At 35.0% G+C, this 24,548-nt stretch overlaps 3 protein-coding genes across 3 annotated transcripts; 2 read left to right on the top strand and 1 right to left on the bottom strand.

The window, feature by feature from the left end:
* Window positions 1-752: 752 nt before the first annotated feature.
* LOC110845827 (protein asteroid) lies at window positions 753-4,020 on the top strand. The gene is made up of 3 exons (XM_022092344.2): window positions 753-1,062; window positions 1,235-1,679; window positions 1,759-4,020. The coding sequence occupies exons 1-3, from the start codon at window positions 1,028-1,030 to the stop codon at window positions 3,625-3,627; spliced, it is 2,349 nt and encodes a 782-aa protein (XP_021948036.1). The 5' UTR covers window positions 753-1,027; the 3' UTR covers window positions 3,628-4,020.
* Window positions 3,663-4,801, top strand: LOC110845830 (transmembrane protein 170A). The gene is made up of 3 exons (XM_022092347.2): window positions 3,663-4,174; window positions 4,250-4,355; window positions 4,462-4,801. Exons 1-3 carry the CDS (start codon window positions 4,093-4,095, stop codon window positions 4,655-4,657), a joined length of 384 nt encoding a protein of 127 aa, XP_021948039.1. The 5' UTR covers window positions 3,663-4,092; the 3' UTR covers window positions 4,658-4,801.
* Window positions 4,802-4,951: 150 nt separating this feature from the next.
* On the bottom strand, window positions 4,952-22,838 carry LOC110846823 (sodium channel protein para). Its single transcript, XM_035849902.1, has 59 exons — window positions 21,817-22,838; window positions 20,520-20,582; window positions 20,363-20,458; window positions 17,283-17,359; window positions 17,085-17,213; window positions 16,539-16,634; window positions 16,441-16,472; window positions 15,594-15,686; window positions 15,406-15,524; window positions 15,160-15,314; window positions 15,047-15,078; window positions 14,943-14,966; window positions 14,750-14,778; window positions 14,667-14,686; window positions 14,575-14,588; window positions 14,476-14,501; window positions 14,358-14,402; window positions 14,152-14,280; window positions 13,888-14,073; window positions 13,623-13,809; window positions 13,374-13,540; window positions 13,171-13,303; window positions 13,028-13,093; window positions 12,571-12,789; window positions 12,424-12,473; window positions 12,278-12,357; window positions 12,035-12,056; window positions 11,906-11,954; window positions 11,432-11,550; window positions 11,281-11,353; window positions 11,161-11,197; window positions 11,001-11,084; window positions 10,891-10,930; window positions 10,775-10,790; window positions 10,650-10,695; window positions 10,532-10,581; window positions 9,770-10,456; window positions 9,304-9,466; window positions 9,132-9,228; window positions 8,982-9,061; window positions 8,750-8,895; window positions 8,651-8,682; window positions 8,473-8,577; window positions 8,320-8,382; window positions 8,077-8,106; window positions 7,845-8,002; window positions 7,666-7,753; window positions 7,470-7,589; window positions 7,144-7,209; window positions 7,031-7,067; window positions 6,890-6,918; window positions 6,594-6,822; window positions 6,385-6,498; window positions 6,237-6,302; window positions 6,084-6,093; window positions 5,851-6,007; window positions 5,703-5,783; window positions 5,545-5,638; window positions 4,952-5,456 (listed from the first exon to the last, which is right to left on the bottom strand). Exons 1-59 carry the CDS (start codon window positions 21,937-21,939, stop codon window positions 5,074-5,076), a joined length of 5,961 nt encoding a protein of 1,986 aa, XP_035705795.1. The 5' UTR covers window positions 21,940-22,838; the 3' UTR covers window positions 4,952-5,073.
* Between the last annotated feature and the right edge of the window lie 1,710 nt (window positions 22,839-24,548).

Below are 24,548 nucleotides of genomic sequence, written 5' to 3' on the forward strand. Positions count from 1 at the left end.
TAGTTCATGGGAAAGCAAAATTAACTAGGGGAACAGCCAACTGACCAGTTTTTGTGTGCTGTTTCGTGTCCAGAAAAATGAGAGGTAGCGTGTATGGTAACTTTACTTTGCCTAGTTTTATTATTTCCTACATCCATTTCTCGTATGATAGATATGCCCCACAGTCCCAGGTTGAGACCCATAATGGTAAAATGTAATAAATGTATGAAAGCAACCCATTAATGGTATCGATACTCCAGTGTAATAAATGCATTACAAAGTCAGAAGAGGTAGTTTCCAAATGCTGCCCGATAAGAATGTAGTCAACATTGAAACTTGGTGTTTAAATTATGCAAGTATCATCTCGAGAAGAATGCATAATTGGTTGAACCATAACTGGTGTTAGGCATGCTAGGTAGTTAACTGGAAATTGTCAATATCACTTGCCCTCTACTGCTGTAAGTGAAATTGGTACATGTTCATGTGTATGTCCTATCAACGGAAAACTTGGATGAAGCAAAACAATTGGGAGTAAAAGGTTACAATGTACATATTTACTATTTACATACGTGAGCTTACAATAAGAAGGACATCAAAGAATCTTATTAATCAGACCAAAAGTTCAAATGATATGATGTAAATGCAGCGATAAAATATTCTTGCCACCATTTTCCAGATAACCCAATTTGAAATTGAAGGAGCAAAATTTTGTGCTTTATTAATTGTTATTATGCAAGTACTAATGATTTTAAAATAAATCAAAATATTTGTCGGTTGCAAGAGTTGGGAAATTGAGACTCATTCGAGTAGTGAAAGTAGAATATCACAATGCACAGAATCCCTACAAACTGATGGCGGTGATACATCTCGTGTCGAACTTTCACGTTTTTCATATGCACCGATTACAAGCTGCCAACTGCCAAGTGGTATTCAGTTTTGCAAAATAATTTGTAACTTTGTAAATTACAATTTGTAATACCAGCAGCTAACCAGTACCTACCTATCGAGGTTATCAATTGCAGTCTGCAATTTGCAGACTTTTTTGAGCATGGGAATCCACGGACTCTCGACCTTTATACAACGGTAAAATTCACTTTCACTTTCAAATTTTAAAATGTGAAGTTCACATTGTGAAGTTCACATTGTGAACTAATGTGAAGAATCCAATTTTTCACATTCATCTTCAGTGAAGATGAATTAAATCGGACAAGGGCTGCAAAATAATTTTTCCATTTTTGTTCCTTCCTTCTTCCAGATACCACGACAAGTACAAGGAAAAGATTTACTTGCGCGATTGTCCCGTGGTCATTGATGGATGCAATTTGATGTTCTACCTCTACTTCGACTGGAGACAAGCTTCGCCAACAGCGTCGTCGTCCAACGCCAGCCCCACCAAGAAACGGTCATCGTCTTCCGGTGCAAGTGGTGGATCTCCTCTATCGAAACCTAGTCCCCTCAAACTTCCTCACCTATTTGGAGGAGATTACGCTTCCTACGCCCAAAACGTTAGAACGTTCTTCCAACATCTTAAACTCTGCGGAATCACGCCCATAGTCCTCTTTGACGGGGCGTATGATGCACTCAAAATTAAAACGGCGTTTAAAAGGTTTGCTGAGAATTTGAAGCAAAATGTACGACAATCTGGGAACAATTTGAAAGGAGTTACTCCTGGATGTTCATACTCTCCTGTTTTCATGAAGGTATTATTATGACCATTGTAGTATGTTTGATTAAGTGTCTTATGGTTTGTTACAAAAATTTGTGCTTGCTATGTTGTAGGCCCTTTTTGTGGAAATATTACAAGAGCAGAAAATCCTACATTTTCAAACTGAACAAGAAGCCGATTGCACTATAGCCTTCATTGCTCGGAACCTGGGAAATTGTCCCATTTTGAGTTCAGATTCCGACTTTCATATTTACATTGATGCTAAAGTACTTGCTCTGCACACATTGAGATTTAAGAAAGTGTTACCACCAAAGGACAAGACAAAATTGCAATCATCTTCATTATCACCTTTATTAAGTGAAAAGGAAAAGGTGTGGACCCTTCATTCACAATACGTGTGCTTATCCAATCTTTGTCATAAAGAGTTCAACTTGAACGACGCTCGATTGCTTCCCTTAGCTGCCGTGATTTTAGGAAACGACTGGATAACGACTGCAACATTTTCACATTTCCATTCTACAACTGCCGGAGGATCAAAGGTCAAAAGAAATTCTAGGATTGCCTATTTGCTCAGGTGGCTCGGGAAACAGAAATCGTATAATCGTGTTTTCTATTCAATGCTTGCGACGGTGCAAGAACCTAAGCGAGAACAAGTAGCTAAATTGGTGAATGAAATAGTATCAATTTATAAAGGGACTGGTGGTGAAATTAGAGTTTGGAAAATGTTGTTACAAACTGGTCAAGTTGATAAATTCTTAATTCAGGATAATAATGAGTTCACTCAAAGCTCGGACCTAACCATCGGTGACATGTTGGAAAAATTAAGTTTGGATGAATCTTTGGTTGAGGACGAGCAAGAATTAAATGACGTTAAGGATGACGAAGACAAGGAAGCAGTAGAAGAAGACTGCGAGTCAGATGATTCAGATACAGAAGAAATTGAAATTGAATCTTGTGAAAATCAAACAAAATTGCCCGAGTGGTACATCGATGCCCATATCAGATGTGTATTCCCTACATTTCTCTTAAAAATAGTGAAAAATCAAACAGTGTTTCTTTCTCCTCAAGCAGAATGCAGTACAATGCTAAGCACTCATACAATGGCAATACCTATAATTCAAGTTCTTTCGGGAATCCTACTAGGTCCAAATAAAAATATAACTCTCGTCTCCAGGAACAAGTCTAGGATTACGGATATAAAAGTTGACTCCGTAACAGAGCTGAAGGAATTTGGGACTTTGCCCTTACTATCTGAAAACTGCAAAGAATTTAAAACAGCCTTCCCCCAAGAATCAAGAGCACAAATAATTTTTGAAGCTTTAGGACTCTACTCAACTGACTTTGTTCAATTCATTCAGCAGTGGCCAGTGTCTCTGAGAATGTGGGTCATTTCTCTAGTATACTTTCTTAAATGCGTAAACCAAGATTCTACTAAATTATCCCAAGAAGACAGCATCAACAACAAGGACATGGAGGCCGCCAATTCTTCAGCACTTCCGGTAGCAGTTGCTATTCTATGCTGCGTCATAAAGACGAGTGTTTTAAATCCATCTGGCTCCAGTAGAAAGTCCGACTTGAATAATGGGCCTACAATTTCAGATCTGCTCAATCAAACAGAACCGACTACCATATCCCAGTTGAGAATGTTTTATGCAAGATACGAAAGTGTGGCCCCTTTGTCATCATCCAAAGCATTCATGAAATCGTACGATTTCACACAAACGTACAATAATTGCCGATTTACATGCATCCTATTTCATCTGCATCAGTTGAACCGAGTTCTTGGAGATCCATTTAAAACTCCGCGTCTAAGTTTGCAAACCAACAATTGGTTTTCATATCATTTGGCAGGGAGTTTGGCTGCAGGCATGAAATCTCAAGTACAAGAAAATGATTGTAACAAAATTGGAAACATTGTTCGAGACCTGAGTGGGATGGATGACATGGGTCTTGTAGTTGACCAAGTACTGAACTTTGTGTGATATTTTGCACGTATGCATATGCAGGGTAAGGGATTTAGAATTTACTACTGCTAAAGTCCTAAAAGTTACAAATTTATAATATCAATTTTTATGTACATAAAAGTGATCCGTGTATGACAATTGCGTTGCGTTGCTGCGTTGTTCTGTATGTATGTTGGGCAAATATAGCTTGTGGTGAGTGTAGAGTAATGTGAAATGCGGTAAAGAAGTCTGAACTTTCTCCACAACTGGTGCTGTCACTTCTGTTGAAATTCTACTAAGAAATTATTAAATATAATATAGTTAACTATATATCATAAAAATAACCCAAATTTTAATCTATATCAAAGACACTGTACAGGTGCATTGTGCACCGATTATTAAATGAAGTAAAAACAAATCGCTGTGCAAGTATTAAATCGTGGAAACGTCGACTTGGACTTATTTTTAATACATTATATATTTTACTTAATACATTACTTCAAAATGTTTGAGGGGATGTCAGATTTGGATTCGATTGCCAATGTCATATGGTTTTCACCATCAAATCCACTTAATACGTTTCTTGGTGAGTAGAAGATAATTGGAGAAAGTACTGCATTTTGCAATTGCAATTATCATCAACATGTAATTTATATTTTAGAAATGTGGTACCACGTATTCCTTTGGGCGTTTTTCTCTTGCGTTCTAATTCACACTATTGCTGCTCTAATAGCATTCGCAACGCTTAGGAAACACAGGGTTGGGAGGTACGTTAAATAATGATATCAAATTATCCAGAGTTATAAATAAGTACTTTGACAATTGAATATGGCCGACAATGCACTGTTAAATATTCAAAATATTTATTTTCAGATTTTTTCCTGTAGTCGTCCTTATCATGGGAGTATTCACGCCAGCGACCTCTGGGTTAATCACGAGTGCCGTTATTGCATTTGTTTATAAGGCCAGCGCCCTGCAAATGTCTCCATTTTATGCATTTCTTTATGGGGTTGGTCAAACCGCTGTTGCTGCGGCCTTTTCGTTCACCAGAATATTAGCAACATTATAATAATTGGTTTAGCATGCAAATGTTTTTATGGTGTATGTACATACATATATTTCTATATTTTTATTTCATATTTGTCTAGTCATACCTTTGTTTATTAAGTACTGATATTTACAAGTCTAACTAATAAATCGTTCATAGTCGATATATGCATTTATTTAATTGTTAATTTGAAGCGTGCATTTATTACGTACTACTGTGCTTACTACAATAACCAATTGCCTGATGATTTTTGTGTGACATGAATGGGCTTAAACTTTAAAGCAAACCCAAATCAAATCTAAATTTTACACTTGGGCCCATTACCAGTTAATCCTTTAATATATTTTATGTCTTACAACATATTCAATCACAGTCAAACAATTTTGAGTATATTATACACTCCAATGTTTTACAACTCGGTCGTATCTAATTACTAATTATAAATCCGATATTCTAGACGTTTGGGAGGGAGACCTGGGCGTGATCATGACTGTTGGAATTTTATCTCCACTAGAAATTTCGTCCACCCCACTTACGAAAATAGTCGTCGGTTGAAATTGAAATGAAGACTTTGGGCTTTCTGTCGCTTCAAGTGTCCCCAAGTTTTTCATCTTTTTCTTATTTGAGTATTTTCTCCACGCAGATTGTAGCTTCCGAGCACAAAATTCCTCTCTTTGACGCCACAGAGTCGATGAAATTGGTTCATACCCTGGTCTATCGTGGTGGTGTAACTGTCCTTCAGACAATTCTACCGTTTCTGTTTCGATTGCATTTCCTTTCCGAGCAAAGAAGTCTCGCGTGAGTGCATCCAGAATGTCCACTGAAACATTTAAAATGTGTGCAAATGATTTATATCCACAATCCGCAGAAGTATATTAAAATATGCAATTATCTTTTTATGTACGAACCACAATACATCATGTCCCCCTTGCAGATAGGAATATCCATTGAAATTATTTTATATTTATTCGGTTTATGAATAACTAGTGGGGGTTCGAGAACCTGCAAGTTTACCAACGTTTAAGAACGTTTCATATTTCATATGTTGCTGTAAAAAAACATTTACGTTAAGAAAGTCGGACAGTTGTTCATATTTGATGTACTGAGTTCCGTCAGGATCGAAAGGAGCCCAAATCTCATAGTACATCTGAGTAAATTAAAATGGGATTAGGAATTTTTATATGATTTCTACGTTTGAGGAAATTATTTATTACGTCATAATCATCATCCGTGAGTCCCTCTTGAACTTCCTCTGTTGCTTGCGAATAATTCTCCAAAATCACTGCGATGTACATGTTGATGATTATAAGAAAACTGATCACAAGATATGACAGTAAGAACGCAACCCCAACCGGCGTCGACCCACAATCTCTGCAAAAGGATATATCTGATAAGTATTTGACTAAAGTACGCATACTACTTTACGGTTTATTACATGCACACTTACCCCGATAATCCTTTAAAATATAAATCCAGATACAGGACCAGGTTGCAAATTTCAAATATAAAGTTTCGTGAAACAAGCATTAGATAAATTTCATCATTCATATTAATTATCATCCTAATTTTGGATTAATTATTAATATTCATTACATCGTACCTAATTCGGGATTGGGCTGATCACAATTATCCTCATCAGTGATGCCATTTAAAACGCCGTCCCATCCTGTCAATTATTGAATCAAACCATTTTTGAGGGTAAATCATGTTTAATAGTATTATACAAAAGTTATAGTATTGCTTTTCACCGGCGGATGTTGACATTTGAAACAAGAGGATCATTGATTGTGAAAAAGTTCGAAAATTGTAGACCTCGTCTAAGCCCCCCGGCTTCGCCTTGACATTCATAAAGAAGGACATACCTGAAAAATATACGTATATAATTAGGAGTGAGGACTATCCATAATTATAATGCGTCGTTCATACCAAAAATCGCAAATTGGAGTGCAAATCTTACCGAAGATGGCGAAAATGAACATGACCAAGAAGAGCAGGAGACAAATATTGAACAGAGCTGGCAAACTCATTGCTAAAGCGAAAAGCAGAGTTCGGATCCCTTTCGCCCCTTTCACGAGGCGAAGAACTCTGCCCACTTTGGCGACACGAACCACCCTGAGCAAGGTGGGCGAGACAAAGTACTTTTCGATAAGATCCGATAACATCATTCCCGCAATTGACATTAGCACCTGATTTAACATATGCATTGTAATTAACACGATCCAGGTACACCAATAAAATATTATTTGTATGTACCACAACAAAATCAAACAAGTTCCACGGTTCTGAAAGTACGTAGAAGAATAAATACAAATTTTAAATAACTACATACAAATTTGTACATATGCATATTCGAAAGCTACATATTTTCTGACAGTGTACATAACAAATTCATACCTCTAAAATAGTAGTAGCGCAGCGCAAATATTTTTAACTAAAATATAAAATTGTACAAGTCATTTAAACGCATTTCCAAACTAAAGGTGGTTTATGTAGTGTAGCTTTATTACGATTGATTCTGAGCTGAAGATGCCAATGAAGACAGCGTTCAAATAAGATAGCGTTTTCTCATATGACTGCAATATCAACAAGTATTTTGTTAATTAACTATTTGTAGATATTAATTAGCAAGAATTGTGACGCCATATTCATATAAACAGGGACAATATTCCAACTTTCTTATTTTATCTTTGTCATTTCAGAGTCATAGTTAGTTTGACATTATTTGAGAAAGAATTCGCCATTCTACGTATTTAGTTAAGTACGTATTTATGTACGCGTACATGCATACACAAATTACCACTTGTTACGTATTCTCAGTGACCGCAGTAATTACCTCAGGCTGCTGATAATGATCCATCGTCATTATTATCATGTTCATAAAAATACACAACATGATTGCCAGGTCGAACTTTTGATTAGATATTAATGAAAACACCATTGATTGAGGACGCCACTATGATAAACATAATTACACGATATCATTACGTCCTTCTATTAAGGTTAGTTGGCATTCAAAATCTAAATCTAACCTTTGGCCTTGGAATTGCCTTTACTGGTTTTTTGCTACCCATCTTCTTCATTGCTGCATAGTACTTTTTCTGATCCTCCGTCATAAACCTGGAGTAAGCAAGACGCAATATACATATACATACATTCGACGGTTAGATACAAGAAAAGCACGAAACAATTTGATTTCATATCATCTAACATTTCCAAAGATCCGCCAGCTTTCTTCTTTTGTTCGTTAAAGTTATCGATGATGACTCCAATGAATAAGTTAAGAGTAAAGAAGGCCCCAAAAATTATGAATATGACGAAATATATATACATGGGGAAATTGCTTTCTCTGTTTGGCTGCTCATCCTCCTGTATGAGATTATTATGTATTTCTGCATCCATTATTTATTCGTATGCAATAATTGCTTAATAATGAGAGTGACCTGTCTGCTGTCAATAGCATCATTCATAACCTGTGTACACCATATGCAAAGATTATATTTATTGTTGTGTAGGTTTGAAAGTGCACGAATCATGTTATCGGTTTTCTGGGAACTTTGGCCCCTACCCACCGTAGCAGTGTAGCACATCCCATCAAACCTATTACATGGTCTATCATAACCTGGTCCTGGTCATAACCAGGTTACGAAAGGTTCCTTATGCAAATTTATACAAATACAATTCACCTGTATCCAGCCCTTGAATGTTGCAACTTGAAATAGGCTCAGGTAAGCTTTCCCCACATGATCCTGTAATTTTATAATTATTGCACATTTCATTTTGTAAATATTCTAATATACATATTATTCTACTCAAATAATTTTAATAATTCTTCTTACAAAATTCATCTTGCTATTTTCCCAAGTTAAGTTATTTGCCAGACACTCAAGCTTTCCAGTAATTATCCGGTAGTCTGGCTTACTTTGATCTATCGGATCGATGCACTACAAATATTTGAGAATTAATGTAATAAACGGCATATTCATATAATGCAAACAACACAATAATTGCGCGTACTTTGTAGAATTTACCATTGAAGAGCTGGACACCTATTGTATGACATTTTTATTACATTTTGATTCTTTTCATACGAACAGTATTAAAATTCTTAGTTACCCATGATGGCAAATATCAGCCAGAAAATGAGGCAAACTAGGAGCACGTTGAAAATGCTTGGAATCGCTTGAACCAGGGCGTTGACGACAACCCTCATCCCCTGCATCCTACTCATCGCTCGAAGAGGTCGTAACGCTCTCAATGTTCTAATAATATTCATTGTAAATAATAATATTATTAGATTACGAGAGCGACGAACTTTAGACTTGAAAATAGGATCCGACCACCTCACCTCATTGTTTTGAAAGCTTGCACGCTGCCCAAACCGACCAAGGCTGCAATAAAGTTGATGATTGACACCATTACAATGACCTAAACGATATGTTTAAATTTTACATGATGTTGGAAGCTCTAAAAATAAGGTAATGAGATTCGGACTCACGAAATCTAACCAGCACCAAGCGTTAGTAAAATAAGTTCGGAATCCCAAGGCTAGAAATTTTACGAGCATTTCTAGCAGAAATATAACTGTGAAGATTCTGTCATGGTAAGATAAATTACACAATAAGAAACTAACTTATGCAAATGATAAGCAATAATGTGAACAAGCCCACCTATCCATATAGTAAAGGATGTCAATCAGCACTGGATTTTTTGGTAAATGAACATCTTCCAGGGCCAGTGCGAGCGAAGATAACAGGATCATAATGATAACAGCAGTTTCGAAATATGTGTTCTCAATCAAACGAAATGTCTTTAAACGGAGATTTGCCCAGCCTGAAAGTACAAAACTTTGAGGGTTAACACCAAGCCATCTAAAGATAACCGTGCTTTATATTTTAGGAATAAGTTGTGGAAAATAACCCCTAACCAATATTAATGGGATTATTTCTAGCAATTTTGATATTCAGTTTTCAATTTGTGCTTAACCCCTTTATGCTTACATATGTATGCCCTTTTGGGCATTTGATTTGACACTTAATTATGTTAATTTAAGCATTTTGAGTTAAATCATGTTTTACACACATCATGTAGGTACACATCAGGAGCAAACAAATAATTTCGTAACAATTTGCATACCCACGCCAAATGGAGTTCCCTCAATGTTGAAAATAGGAAATTTTTCGTAAAACTTAGGAGGGAAACAATCAGATGGGAATTCTTCTTCTTCGTTGGCCGTGGTTGATTTTTGGTCAGGGGCAATCATTTGGTCCTCATCATCAGCGTTGAACTCCCCCACGTCATCATCATCCTCGTACTCATCGATATCGTTTTTTGAAGTAGACTTATATTCTTCATCCTCCATCTCAATTCGACTACCCAGCACCTTTTTGTTGGAACTGTACGATTTTAAGCTTATGGTCTCATAGACATCATCTCCATTGGTGTCACTTTTACTTAAAGATTTTTCATTTCCGTTCATTGATTTCCCGTTTGCTCGCTTTTTAGAATTCGTCAACCTTTGTGCATTAATTATCATTCTAGCCTTTTGGTTCAGCTTTCCCTTCTTGGATGGTCCAGTTCCAGTATTCAGTTTCATTGATTCGCCGTCATAACTTTTCCCGTTACGCAATATAACTTTTGTCCTCTGACTCCTCATGGTTTTGCTACTTGTAAGAGAAACCGAGTCGTCGACTCGGTTTGAGCTCTGCATTTGAGATTTACTTTGACATTTTATAAGGTTGTAGAGTTTGGAAAGACTAGTCCGAATTCCAGTACGGAGCCATCGAAAAAATCTCCCAATTCGATGAAAAGCTTCTGCCAACTCTACATAATCAATAAAAGTATGTTACAATAAAGTCTGCTAAAACATGAGACCAAGAAATAATTCAACTTATTTACTATTCGTCTCCGCGTCTGCTTGAGGTGAGCTCAGATTTGAAGCCCCAAAGCTATTTTAAGGAAATTATATTATGTAGCATTTATTTATGTGTCACTGATAACATAATTAAATAAAGACCTGCTGAGTAACAACGCCAAAAAGAGATTGAGGACCACAAGATTCCCTGAAACATTTCAAATTGATTGAAAATTCAGCAAAGTACGTTTCGTGTTAAGGTTAGTTAAGGTAATAAATATACTTACCAATAATTACAGAGGCCTGAAACATTAAAAAATAATAATTTTAAATTAACACGCCAATCTTCCTTTGATAGGTTTGTATTTACATGTGAACATAAATATATGTACATGTAACTTACCAAGAAAAAGGGGACGCACGACTTATCCCCAACTAGCATACTAATATACGTACAAACAAAAATTGTTAAAAACTGGTAGAATGAAATTTTCACATATATTTGCAACTAACCAGTCCCACATGCTTTCTATCCACTCTCCACACAATACTCTAAAAATTATCATAAACGAGTGCCAAAAGTCAGTAAAATTCCATCTGAAAAATTTAACGTAATTTAAATGCATTTCTCATCAATTTATTGTCACAGTCGCCTAAAATAAATTAGACAAACCTTGGAAGTTCACCGTCCGGAAACAAGTGAACTTTGTCTGAACAAGAATAAAGACTTATTATTACATAAATATGTACACTCATGAGTAAGTGCAAATGATAGTTTATATACAAATTGTACCAAAATAATTTTTGGCAAACAGTTGCATGCCCATCACAGCAAAAATGAATACGATTATGAGGAGTACAAAAACCTAAATCAAATTTAATTTTAAATCTCAGAAATTTGTATCGCCAGCAGTTATATAAATTTTCATATATTAAAAACAAACCAGGTTCCCTAGAGCTCCCATTGTTTTTCCCATGATGCTGATCAGTAGGTTTAGTGTTGGCCATGATTTGGCAAGCTTAAATACTCTTAGCAGTCGAAAACTTCGTAACGCACTGATTCCTGGGCATTCACAAAGAAAAAAATAAATCTTGCGATTTGAAGAAGAATGAAACCAAAACCAATCTGATTGAAAAGCCGACAATTGAAGAAGATTAAATTAGTAGGATGATTTGCTAATGGTAAAATTGTTATGATTACAGTTCCTGATAAAATTGATGTTTATTGGAACCCTATTTATGGTTTGACTCGTTTATTTTCCATGATCAAGATATCTGACTAATTTTTTTAAAGATGTATGAATTTAATTGGCAACTACTTTATTAACCTTCAAACTCTTCGTCTTTTATATAGTTGTAACTTCTAGTTATTTTTTTTCATTACACGCAAGGTTATGCAAGGTAGTAAATATACTTACCAGGAAGACCAGCATCTTCGAAAAGCATTTCCATTAGGGACAGTAATACCTACGAAATATACATATGTACATATTTAAACATAGTATGGAATGCATACATATGTATAATTTTAATCCGTAAACCCATACGATTACGAAGTCAAAAACATTCCTAAAAACCAGACCAGAAAATGACAGATTGTTAGTTAACTGATTAAAGTGTTTGGGGAATTTGAGAATTGGAAAATACTAGATCACAAAATAAGTACTTATAGTTTTATTGTTTAATGCAATGTGTTTTGTTTTGTACAGTTTGAATGAAATAATTTATACTTTGCATTTTGAAACAAAAAGTATTTTCCCGACCTCAAAACAATTATAGAAATTAATTACCATCCTCCTTGAAAGTAGAACTTGGGGCTCATTGCGATTAATTTCATTGCACACTCCACGCCAAAGATAGTAGAAAATACCTAGCGTGAGAAGTTGATCACAAATAAATGTCGCAGCCAAAATGTTGGGCTAGCAATCATACTTACAACATTTCCAGTTTTTAAGGTTTGTGAAAGTTGGGGATTATCCTTGAGGCCTATTAGGAACAAACAAGAAGTGGAATAAGTGGTCGCCTCTCGAATGGTTATGCGTTGATTACGATAAGTCAGTAAGTAACTTAATAAGTAACTTAACATAATGATCCATTGCCATGAACAGGGTGTTCACTGCAATTGCAACGGTGATTAGGAGCTCTGCGAATGGATCAAATACCACGAATGCGACATATTTCTGCAGAAAACTCCACGGGAATCCACAATTCCATACGCAAAATATATCAATACATCGATAACATCCATCAATCACCGCTTGCTTCAATCGATTGGGTCCATCATCTGGAGTATAATAGTGCACTGCGATTAATTGTATGTTAAGCGAGTACAATTTTGAAAACGTTGGTGTTGATTTTGTTAGTGGTGCCGCAAACATCCCAAACCGACCATTTTACGTATGCATTAAGTGATGTTAGTACGAGAAGGTGATTTCCAACGGCATTAAATGTTATACAAAAAATAAAAAAATTAGTTTGTGAGAAGCATTAATATTAGTTTGAACTATGTAAATTCCAAATTTTAATCAAGTCGTCATTACGTGATCGTTCGCTCATTTTGCTCTGTCGATCAGCCTGATCAATTATTTCATTCAGTGCCACCACATCTGAAAATTAGTAATTAGTTAATTAGCAAAATAAAACAAATCACAATTAAATGACGTGATGTTTAAAGCGGTCACACCCGTCATGTGCATTGACGTATTTTCGGTAGATCGGTATCGATCTTCTCGAAAACTTCCACTTCGACTTCGAGCTATAATTTTTTCATTCTTAATTCTACTTGTGTCCTCAAAGCTGATATTAGAACTCTCACCCTGTACACCAATCAAATCATAGTTTTATTGTAATTGTATTATCTAAAAAATCTTAAAATTATTTCTATACCGTGAGATTCCTGATGCTTTTTGGGGATTTAGAATTAGCACGTGGTTCGGTGGTAATGGTCTGATCACTACGATATTGGTGGTTATTTGCTGTTCCAGAGAACTCTGCGCTTTTTAAACTGTTTCCCAATTTGAAGTTCTGATGGCTTTCAGAAAAATTTTGCGAACCTAGCGTAAAGAAAAGTAGCAACAAATTTAGCAATTAATCCCACAAAGCATGTCATTAGAAATATGTGTACATATAAAGTACCATGTGAGTCTCCAATCGTTCCATTTTCATTTGAGAACGAAACCAACTCATCGGCGTATGGTACCGGCAACTGTAGCATTTCGTCCATGTGTGAGGGCAAGGCCTTATCTGAGCTTCGTTTATCAGGTTTAGAGAATCTTCGAGCATAACTTATGTACATTGGACTAACTGGCAGGCTCAAGCTCGTCTAAAATGACGGACATTTATTTGACGATAAATGCATGAACGGTAAATGGGTATGAAACTTTAAGAAATTTTGTGATACTCGTCTTCTTGTTGGATTTATGTGATTTTCTCCGCCGACTGAAGCATCTTCATGAAAATCAGACTTCTCAGACTCCTCGCCTCCAGCCTCTTCGTAATAAGAGTCCCTTCGCATACTGTCTCCATCGTCATATTCGTCATCGTTTCTTCCGCCGCCCTGCATTCTTGCCGCTATCTCTGCTTCTTCCTGTAAAAATAGTGAACACTTAGGAAAAAGACCAGTCTTTGTGCAAAGTATTTGCAAATATAAGTGCGGAAAACTGACTCGCATGGCATGTGCCTCCGCTTCATGTGCGATGTCATCTTCCTCAGCTTTCTTTTGTAGCTCGTCATAGCTCATTGCAACAATGGCCAAGATTAGATTCACAAGGTAGAAAGATCCCAAAAATATTACCTAATTTTATTTTTTAGTCAAAATTAAAATGAACCAATTCATGAATTTTGGTTAAACGTAAGTAAATTGTATGATACCAAGATAAAAAATAGCATGTGATAAGGTCCTGCAGCTCGGAGAACCTAAACATATTCCGAAATATATTTATCTTAATAACTGTTTATTGAATTTTAGTTGAACGAAATTTGTGTAAACCTGTTGGTACAAGCTTTCCCAGAAATCTGGAGTAATCAAATAATACCTCGATTAAATTAAACTACATTTATTTGTTACAATAAAATAAATTAAATTAACCTTGGGTCATCAACCTAATTAAATCAAATTAATAATAAAACTTTATTAAAATACTCATCTATTGCAGATTCAGCATGAATATTAATACCAACCTAAAAGCAGAGAGAAGTGCCTGTAAATGAAATAAATAATTAGTGTGCATCTCTTCTAAATGTTTATGAATGAAATAAGTTACCCATCCAAAGGAGTCAAATGATGTGTAACCTGATTGAGTAGAAAATAAATAATTAAACTAGGCTTTTTCTTGCACCATCTTCCAAACAACTTGCATTTTATAGTAACATTATTAGTAAATCTTATATAGAGAAAAGCATAAACTTTGCTATTATTACTACTTAATTAAATTTGTGACAAAATGTATAACTTGCCATAGTCTGGATTTTCTGCAAAACCTGTGTGTTGAACCATTACATAAGATTTGACATAAATATGTATGCAGGCACATTCGAATATTTTATTAAAGTTATCAAACCTTGGAGGCATGTGTAATTATCCGGGCAAGGCCTGCATGTTTGGTAAATAAATTAACCGACGCAATAATAAGTAGTTGGCATCACATCATAAATAACAAAAAAGACGACACACCCTGCTCCAGATGAATTTCCACAAATTGGATAATTTAGTGCATCAGCTTCCGGCTTCCACCAATTTGTAGCGTTTTTGTTGTGGTCAATCCAGCCTGCTTCGGTCCATTCTACTTCGTCAAATGGAAAGGTTTTGATGCAAATTTGTGTCAAAATCTGTGAATTAACAAATGTATTTTTGCATATACTTAAATCGGCAAATGCATTAAAATGGAGAAAGTCGGTCAGATATCTGTAATTAATTTACCCCCATGTAGATTTGCAGGCCTGTCAAAGCGAAAACGGACAGCGAAAATATTGTGAGAATTATGACATCCCTCAAATTCTTTACGGACTCTATTACAGCTCCCACTATTGTTTTTAGTCCTAATGAAAAACATAATTGACAATTTCAGTGTTCAGAAATACTTCTAATAAATCCAGACAAATATGTACCAGGTATGATTGCCACCGTTTTAAGGGCTCGTAACACACGGAAGGTTCGTAGTGCAGCGAGGTTCCCGAGGTTGACCCCCATGGTTATGTAACTGGAAGATGCACCCATTAATCATTTAACAAATAAAGTGTCGAAATAAAATGTGCTAGCTGTTTGCTGCTTTCTCTGGTTAGTCAAAATTATTTGAAAATTTGTTCATTAGCTGAAGTCAGGTAAAAGTTAAGTTTGATAGAAAATTTCGAGATAGCACTGATAACTAAAGAATGAAGGAGTGTGTAACGGCGGAAAGATTTACTTAAAACTTCTAAATAAGATAAAGTTCCAGAGTAAAAGCGGTAAAGCTAAAGCTATAGAATGATGGCCAATAATTAGTGAAGCAAGTAGTAGTAAACTAAACTATTTGAATGTGGACTCACGCTTCATGGATGTACATGATACATATTTTGTACAAATGTTGAGAGGGCAGGGACCAGAATATAGAGAAACCGAGAGTCAATGGCGATGGATGAAAAGTATAAACGAGAAAACAAGTTAGTACAATTCACCAACTATGAATATTATCAACAAAATTTTATCACGATTCCTAACACAAAATTAATTGCTAAAAAAATCAAAATAATCAAAATAATAAAATAATAAACCATATTCTTTAATTTAAAAATAATACTGCTGTCCTTTAAATTTATCAGGAAATGTAGATCATGAGGAAATGTTATCGTATAGCTTCCAATCTCAACAATAATCCATTACTTACCCTGTTGTGCATGAAATTTAGCATAAAATATGTTGATCAAGGATAACCAATTGCACGATTTAATTAGTAAATATTTATTTAATGTGGATTTACAAGCAAAATTACGACAAAGTCCAGCCAATTCCTATACATTTTCAGACATTTAGCATTTCATGTGACATTTAGGAAAACCAAGTTCATAGTTTCATACCACGCGTCTCGGAGGTACGTGAATTTTTCCAAAACGAAACCTCTGGCCATTACTTTCACGGATGATTCGAACGTATATATTGCAGTGAAGAGGACCCTGGAACGGAAATTAGTATTGCTTTTATTCAGTAAAATACACATTTCACTCCGTTGTGGAGGTCGATAATGCTTTCACCAGCTCAACAAGTACATTACATTCATGGGCTCCAAGATTTGGCCAGTGCAGAAGGCAAATTAAGATAGATGAAAACATGAAACTACTTTCTCTAATTGACATCCCATGTCGCTGCAAGGACCATCTGGGCATGTCATGTCGCAATTAGCATGTAACTCTGCTGTCATACAGAGATACATCTATACGTTCTTAATTGGCCATCCCAATTTGATATGCGCATATCGGACGTACACATGCCATAGGGACCGTCCATAAAAGACGTCAGCCAAAAGTGCATAGGTGGGCTTGATTAGTGTTAACATGAGGAGCATAAAGAAGGGATTGGTTGGAACATGGACTTTTGGCTGGCGTCATTCATGGGGGATTTCTTACTCGGTTGACTCTGTAAGAGGTGAAGCTGGCAAGATCATCACGAAGCAGTTCGTAAGGATGGTGCAGATTATGCAGACCGTGAATAAGGAATGCGTTAAAATGCCGATTGCAACTCGTCGTATAGGATTCCTAGGAGTTGAATAATTCTATAAATTAAGTGTTTTAATAAGTTGTGTAGCTTCACCACAATTCACTCACCATGGGTTCAGAAGCCACACTGCGTCCGTGGCAGAGAAACGGAAAATGTCTTTCTTTTTGGTGACTATCACAAAAGTCTGTTAAAAAAGAAGGAATACAATTGTGAAATAATAAATTTGTTAATGAAATTAGTTCTCTTACAAGGGAACCTTAAGCACTGTCACACCTCGATTTCCTTTCGTATGGTCATAATTGATAGATAATTTATTGTAGCTAAAACTGTCGTAGGACATACGGTGCAAAATTAGGTTTTAGTAAAATATTTGACGAAAGCTGGACCAAAACGTGTAATTTTTCCAATACTTTAACATAGATAACAGCCTTTGGAATAATGAAATGAAGTTTATAAATTATATACTGTCCGCAATTTCATGCTGATCGCTAATATGAAAATAAATAAATAAATTTTAAAAAACAAACTTAGGTGAAGGACGCGCTTAAAATATTAAAACAAGAAGCATTAAACAATGTCATAAATCGTTTAATATTTATGAACTTTTACTTCACCGTGGGCCCAACTATTAAATTTTCAGAGCAATGATAATCAACAATAAATGTAGCTAAACCAATGACTTGATTAAATATTAAGTGCAGCATTACAGGGGGAATTATTAAAATACGCCAGAACATGAACAAATTTCTCTATAAGAGGTGTCGCAATTTATTGAAAGATAACCATTCAAATCTTGCAAGTATGTATACAAATACATATTACGTATTTCGTATAATTGTTCCAAATGCTTGAAAGTATAGCTTTTTTCCTGTGTTAGTTGGGCCCCCGGTGAAGTGAAAGTTAATAAATATTAAACGATTTATGACATTGTTTAATGCTTCTTGTTTTAATATTTTAAGCGCGTCCTTCACCTAAGTTTGTTTTTTAAAATTTATTTATTTAATTATTTTTAGTGATTTGTGAATTTATATGCATAAAATCAGATGCAATTATAAAATCTTAAACGTTGTTAATTCTCCTGTGGGTGGATGCGCGGTTAACAAATTTATTCCCCCAGTTTCTGAATTTTAAGGATTGTTCTGTTGCAACATACGTTGACATTTAGCGATCTAATAATAACGTAATTCGATTGTCTAGCAACATTGGTTATGTTGAGTATTGAATATTGATGCTAAATAAATTATTAGAGCACGTTAGCAACCAGTAACACGTAAATATACATACGTAAATAGGTTGCTTAATGGAAATATTTCAAAAAGCTATAATTCCGTGAGTTTTCATCCGATTAAGTCGAATAAAGGCTTAAAATTTATGTATTATCCTGGAGAATAATAAAAATGGCAAGCCCCCGGTCGGAAAGACTTCCTTGGTGCCAAGAAATGGATTTGAAATTTTAGGCATCGGACTTTCTACCTGAAGGAATTTGAATTTGGAAAACATAAGAAAAATGTCACTGTAAAACCGAATTCTCTAACTATTTTGTTTCAACATGTTTTCCGTACAACGAACGGGTCGGGAGAAATCTCAGTGGGAGTTTCTCAAAGTTGCAGCTGAATGCATACCTAGGCTTCGCCGTAACCATGGTGATCTTTTAACATGATCACTTTATGGTTACTTTTCCTTCACCTAAGAAAAAAACTATGCAAACATTGGCCAATTTTATTTCAAATAGCGAAAATCTGTTAACTTTTTTTAAATTTGAATTTTGTAGTTTTTTAAAATTTTAAGAAAATTTAAATGTTCAACTTCTTTTATTTAAGCATTTCAAATAAAAGATTTCAAAACATGAGTTTTTTTCAACAAAATGGACGAAAATTTTCAAACATTGGAACTCGCAATTTTTTATGAAAAAAGATACAATGACCAATGCTAGTCTATTATGCATATTTTTCAAAATTGTTGGCCATATTTATTTTTGCAAGTTGCAAACAATTTTGGAAATTTTGATCGTCATTTTTTAACATATTCAACAAAAAAACTTTTCCATGCCTCATTCGATATTTTAAGCTTCGTGGAAAACTTTATAGAATCTCATCTATGAGGGACCCTATGGGGTCCCTCCACTATGGCGTATATGCAGGAAGGCAAAAATATAGGGCCCTATATTTTTGCCAAAATTTCCAAAATTGTTTGCAACTTGCAAAAATAAATATGGCCAACAATTTTGAAAAATATGCATAATAGACTAGCATTGGTCATTGTATCTTTTTTCATAAAAAATTGCGAGTTCCAATGTTTGAAAATTTTCGTCCATTTTGTTGAAAAAAACTTATGTTTTGAATTCTTTTTTGAAATGCTTAAATAAAAGAAGTTGAACATTTAAATTTTCTTAAAATTTTAAAAAACTACAAAATTCAAATTTAAAAAAAGTTAACAGATTTTCGCTATTTGAAATAAAATTGGCCAATGTTTGCATAGTTTTTTTTCATATTAGCGATCAGCATGAAATTGCGGACAGTATATAATTTATAAACTTCATTTCATTATTCCAAAGGCTGTTATCTATGTTAAAGTATTGGAAAAATTACACGTTTTGGTCCAGCTTTCGTCAAATATTTTACTAAAACCTAATTTTGCACCGTATGTCCTACGACAGTTTTAGCTACAATAAATTATCTATCAATTATGACCATACGAAAGGAAATCGAGGTGTGACGGTACTTAAGGTTCTTTTGGTAGTCGCAAAATTATTTGATATAATCAAATCAAACAAGACATATTAGTGCCGAACTCAGTTCGGATTCTAACAAAAGCACTCCACAGATTATGCATTGCTAGCTTTCACGGATAAGCTACATGAAAAAGATCTACTGGATGTACCCAAATCGAAAAAATATTTATAGTAACTATCAACCCACACCTCAACTAAATACTCGATCACACTGGGTGAAAGCCTGCAACGAAACTTAATTATGGAATGTAACGATAAAATGAAAGTAAGCGAATCAGTCAATTATTTATACAGATAATGCCTGGAAAGTAAGAACCGTCGAAGAATCTCGTAATTATACAGTACTACTAGTTTCAAGGTGTTTAAAAGAAAATATACCATCATACTGTAATATATAGTTACATAAATATGACCCAGTTTTGTCACATTCTCCTTAAATAAATATTTAAATGGCACCTGAATATTTTGATAGAACGGATCAATTTCCTCGAGAGGAACATATGCCAATTCCGGGTCAAATGCGGCGGCCATTCGGATCGGAAGTGGCATTCCCTGTAAATTTTAGAATACGTAGATACATTTTGAAAAATAAGTCCACCGGTTTAAAAGGTACCTGCTCCAAATTTTGATCGGGATGTGGTCCCGAGTCATCAAAATCGTCATCCTCATAACGCACCTACACAAAACAATTACATGTTATTGATTGCCAGGACCATCGTATGACCTAAATACATTCATAAATGTCATGGATGATTAAAACCCGAAATTCTCAAGTATAACCGCAACCTTAAACCAAAGCAAGTGTTGGCAATATAGATTATGTGCAGAAAAAGCAATCAATACAGAAAGTACTTAATGACATGGATGATTACAATCGTAAAGCACAGGCAGAGTTGCTAAATATGCGAGTTGGTAGGATTGGACGGACTATGCAAACAGTTAATTAAGTAGGTTTTGAGCAATATTCTTGGTCAATAATACCCAACAAGCTGCATTGCACCATCGGGAAGAACTTTGTTCAGTTCGGTAAATAGAGCACATTCTTGTTGTCAACTCCTCTGTTTGTTTTCAACAACTGCGACCGAATCGAAGCCTGAATAATTTAGTATCATGTTTTGTTCCACCTTATTGAATTCTGGCAAACTAGTTATGAAGTGGTTGTGATAGAGCAAAATTCATTTATGTAGGTTAAACTAATTCATTTAAGTATGCACTACATAGAAGTGTGTACACAGACATAAGTAGTTCTGTAAGCGGTAATAAAGTTCAATAGCTAATTTTGAGTCTTTTGTGATGATAAAATTTCATGGACTTTGGTCCATTTATGTATTCTCATAGTCATATATATACAAATATATATGCACATATGCACTGCAGCTTCCTATAATTTTTGCAAGCATTTTTACATGAGGTTAAAATCAAACCTGGCATATTTTTTGGCGTGAGGTGTGAACTGAATTGTTCTGTACTTAATAAGATTAATGAGTACTTGTGTATGTATGTATCGATTTGATCGATTTTCTTGTATGCGCTTAATATTATACTGCAAGTTTTTTGTACAGAACTTTTACTATCTGCATATTGAAAGGGATGAAAAAATAATTTTCAACTATATTTTTAGTATGCAAAATTGAACTTTGCAACACTCAACCCAACACTCGCTCAATCATAAAGCTAATGGATTTAGCAATCATGAATAAAACTCTTCTGAAAACTATTCCAGCAAAATTTTGCAATGTTAAGTGGTAGTTTGGATAAAATGTCTTTGAAATATCACACGATAGTGATATCTGGAATAACGAATTCCACAAGATTTGTATGTACATTTGATAGCACTGTAAAATGTACACTTTATGTGGAATTTGATTTTATTACAAACCCTTGAACATTACAATAAATATATCAATTACCTCGCCTTCCGCCCGTTTTTTCTCCAACTCTTTTTTCTTTGCATATTCTTCAGAAATGCGTCCCTCAATTTGTACCAATGATTCCCTGGTGAAGGGTCGGAACACTTGTTTCTCTTCTTCCATAGTTATGTATACTTTTCGTATATTTTTTGCAAAGTCAATAATACGTAACGCTTTCCTTCATACGTATTATCTTCAAGTCAAGAACTTAGCAGTTGCTACTATTTTGTAAATTGTAAGATGGGTGTCATTTCAGCAGAATGTGGATTCTTTTCCTAAGTTGGAGAATCGTATGCAACATTTCGAGAGAGGGTCACTTGTTGCCTGTGTTTCTCAGAGATCTAACATTTACAAAGACACCACTGGGTAACGGGCAGTATTTTCCATGATATGAAGCCGACCGCTATCAACTCATCTTCTTGATTACTCTACATGAGGAACACACACTATAATTAAAAGGGAGAAATGAATGTCTATAATTAATCGCCGTCTTCTTAGTTAGTCAACATCATTCACTCTTTGTAGTAGTTTAATAGCAAATATGAGCACAGATTCTACAAGAATTTCTAATAGCAGAATTTATGTAATTATAATTCATAATGGGGAAAATGAAATAAAGAAGAAACAACAACCGACATTCGACGTGTTCCACTTTCTCTCCAGGAGAAAGCAGTATCACACACTAAAATTGAGGTCTTATTTAATGATGACTTTGGCCCGAAGGAATGACTGAGCAGTATAGTAAATTGAGAATGACAATTTTCATATAAATTTCATTGGGAGAAAGTCGATGGTATCCCGGCAACTTTGGTGGTTGGAGTGTTCCAACCTGATGCTCTGCACACCACGCCTGTCGTTGTCAATACTTGGAACGCACCATTACTGTCTGTATCGTGTATTATTTTGCAAATACCACACCACCACTTGGCTCCGTAATGCTGCAGGTGTATGTCAAGCAAATAGTTGTCATGACGGACTGCTTTGCTTCAAAGGAAATGACAGGGCCAAGCTCTCGTCGTCGTCCATGATTATGGTGTCACGAGTTCCAAGGATACATGTGTGATGGATTTGCTGGTGATGAGGGGAGGGAGGGTGAGACATGACGAAAAATGAGTGGCATTCACTCCGAAACGAGAAAGGTATTTGCGAAAAGTTCCTCCACAAAGGCAGCAATATTACCATGATCGTAAATACACGCACTCTGGATATCGGTGTCATATTATGCCAACGATGACGGTATCCTTAATAACGTCGGTTCGCAGTCGTGTCCATACATTTAAAAGAGTGGTTTGGTAGGATATTGGGAAATGGTATTCCATTCCAGCTCATGAAAAAGAAAGTTATTATGGTGTCGTTCGGGTTTGGACAGTGTAATGAAGTGTATTGACACGAATATCACCCCACTCGATATCTCCACCCGGCACAGACCAAATTGGTACTCCTCACAGCAATGCATGACCTTATTAGCCTTTAAAACCAAATGCATGAGTTGTGACATGCTCGCTGAGTTTTTCATATCTCCTCAAAAATCGGTTAATAAAGTAGGACGTACATATACGTACTTACGAATTCTTTCAACTTCTCATGTACACTCATACTTCTCACATTATTGGCTCAAAGGATGGAAATATCGAGACGTTCACAACTTGTTGCTCATTTTAAGAGATATATTTTACGGGGACAAAAGATCAAAAGTATGGCAACATTACATAACAAATTGTGGAGCAGAGGTGTAGATGCATAGATTGGAAATTAGATACATTATTTTGAGAAACGAAATACAAATAAATACAACAAATAGCCAATTAAAACAGAAAATATTACATGCGAAATTCTGTGCATTCATGTATAAATATACATACACATATTTTAAGGAATCAATATAATCCTGAACATAATAATAGCATAATAATAGCCGTTACTTAACTTACACTACCAGTGTTAAATAATTAATCGTCTAGGTACATACATCTCCTTCTAGGACACTTGAACGTTATAATTGTTGTCATTGTACATTTATATGGATTGGACACAAACTATTTGACCCAAATCTATCTTGAACGAGAGAAAGTAGAGTAACAGTGACAATTTATCAAGAAACTTGGTTTGTGTATAGAATAATACAGAAAAAATTTCTACTTTCGTAGTAGCAGTTTCATTTGCAGATTTTATATAATGCTGAATTTTACAAATGCGTTGGTAGTACGTCACGTATAACATAAAAAATATCTCAAAGAATTTAGTAGTACTACTTACAAATAAGTATATCCGTTAGTATTTATATTTGTTAGTATTTCATGTAATTTTTCAAGTGTTCCAAGTAATTTTATGGTTTGCTTTACCTACATTCTAAAAGTTTTTTTTCCATTTTCTTGGAATATTTGCGGTACTAAAATTACAGTAATATTATATTAGAGACATTATGAGGCCTTAATTATTGTTCATATGCATAAATCCGACGTATGTAAATGTTTGCATACGTGGGAATCAGGCAATTCTCAACAAGCAATTTTTTTTTATTCACGGACTTTGTCACCACACTTAGCAAGTTATACTTGGACTAATATTTTTGCTCCATTGAATAACGTTTTCATTTACACTTTTAGGATTCCAATAGGAAATTTAACACATTAACTGGAGTTTATTACAGCCAAAGTTTTTCTATGCTTTTTGCATGAATTACAGGTTCCAATACTTTCTTTTTCATGGTAGTTTTTGTAGACAAGGTTATG

The sequence above is a fragment of the Folsomia candida genome, unplaced genomic scaffold (genome assembly GCF_002217175.1).
Source record: "Folsomia candida strain VU population unplaced genomic scaffold, ASM221717v1 Fcan01_Sc003, whole genome shotgun sequence".
Lineage (NCBI taxonomy): Eukaryota > Metazoa > Arthropoda > Collembola > Entomobryomorpha > Isotomidae > Folsomia > Folsomia candida.

Excerpts from the sequence above, each read along its gene's own strand:
- LOC110846823 (XM_035849902.1), bottom strand. The coding sequence starts at position 21,939 with ATGGAAGAAGAGAAACAAGTGTTCCGACCCTTCACCAGGGAATCATTG. Across the intron at positions 12,474-12,570 it reads CATGGCAATGGATCATTATG|GCCTCAAGGATAATCCCCAA; the intron begins TTAAGTTACTTA and ends TGTTCCTAATAG. Across the intron at positions 6,919-7,030 it reads GCGCTACTACTATTTTAGAG|AACCGTGGAACTTGTTTGAT; the intron begins GTATGAATTTGT and ends ACGTACTTTCAG.
- LOC110845827 (XM_022092344.2), top strand. The coding sequence starts at position 1,028 with ATGGGAATCCACGGACTCTCGACCTTTATACAACG. Across the intron at positions 1,063-1,234 it reads CTCTCGACCTTTATACAACG|ATACCACGACAAGTACAAGG; the intron begins GTAAAATTCACT and ends TCCTTCTTCCAG. Across the intron at positions 1,680-1,758 it reads ACTCTCCTGTTTTCATGAAG|GCCCTTTTTGTGGAAATATT; the intron begins GTATTATTATGA and ends GCTATGTTGTAG.
- LOC110845830 (XM_022092347.2), top strand. The coding sequence starts at position 4,093 with ATGTTTGAGGGGATGTCAGATTTGGATTCGATTGCCAATGTCATATGG. Across the intron at positions 4,175-4,249 it reads TCCACTTAATACGTTTCTTG|AAATGTGGTACCACGTATTC; the intron begins GTGAGTAGAAGA and ends TTTATATTTTAG. Across the intron at positions 4,356-4,461 it reads AGGAAACACAGGGTTGGGAG|ATTTTTTCCTGTAGTCGTCC; the intron begins GTACGTTAAATA and ends ATTTATTTTCAG.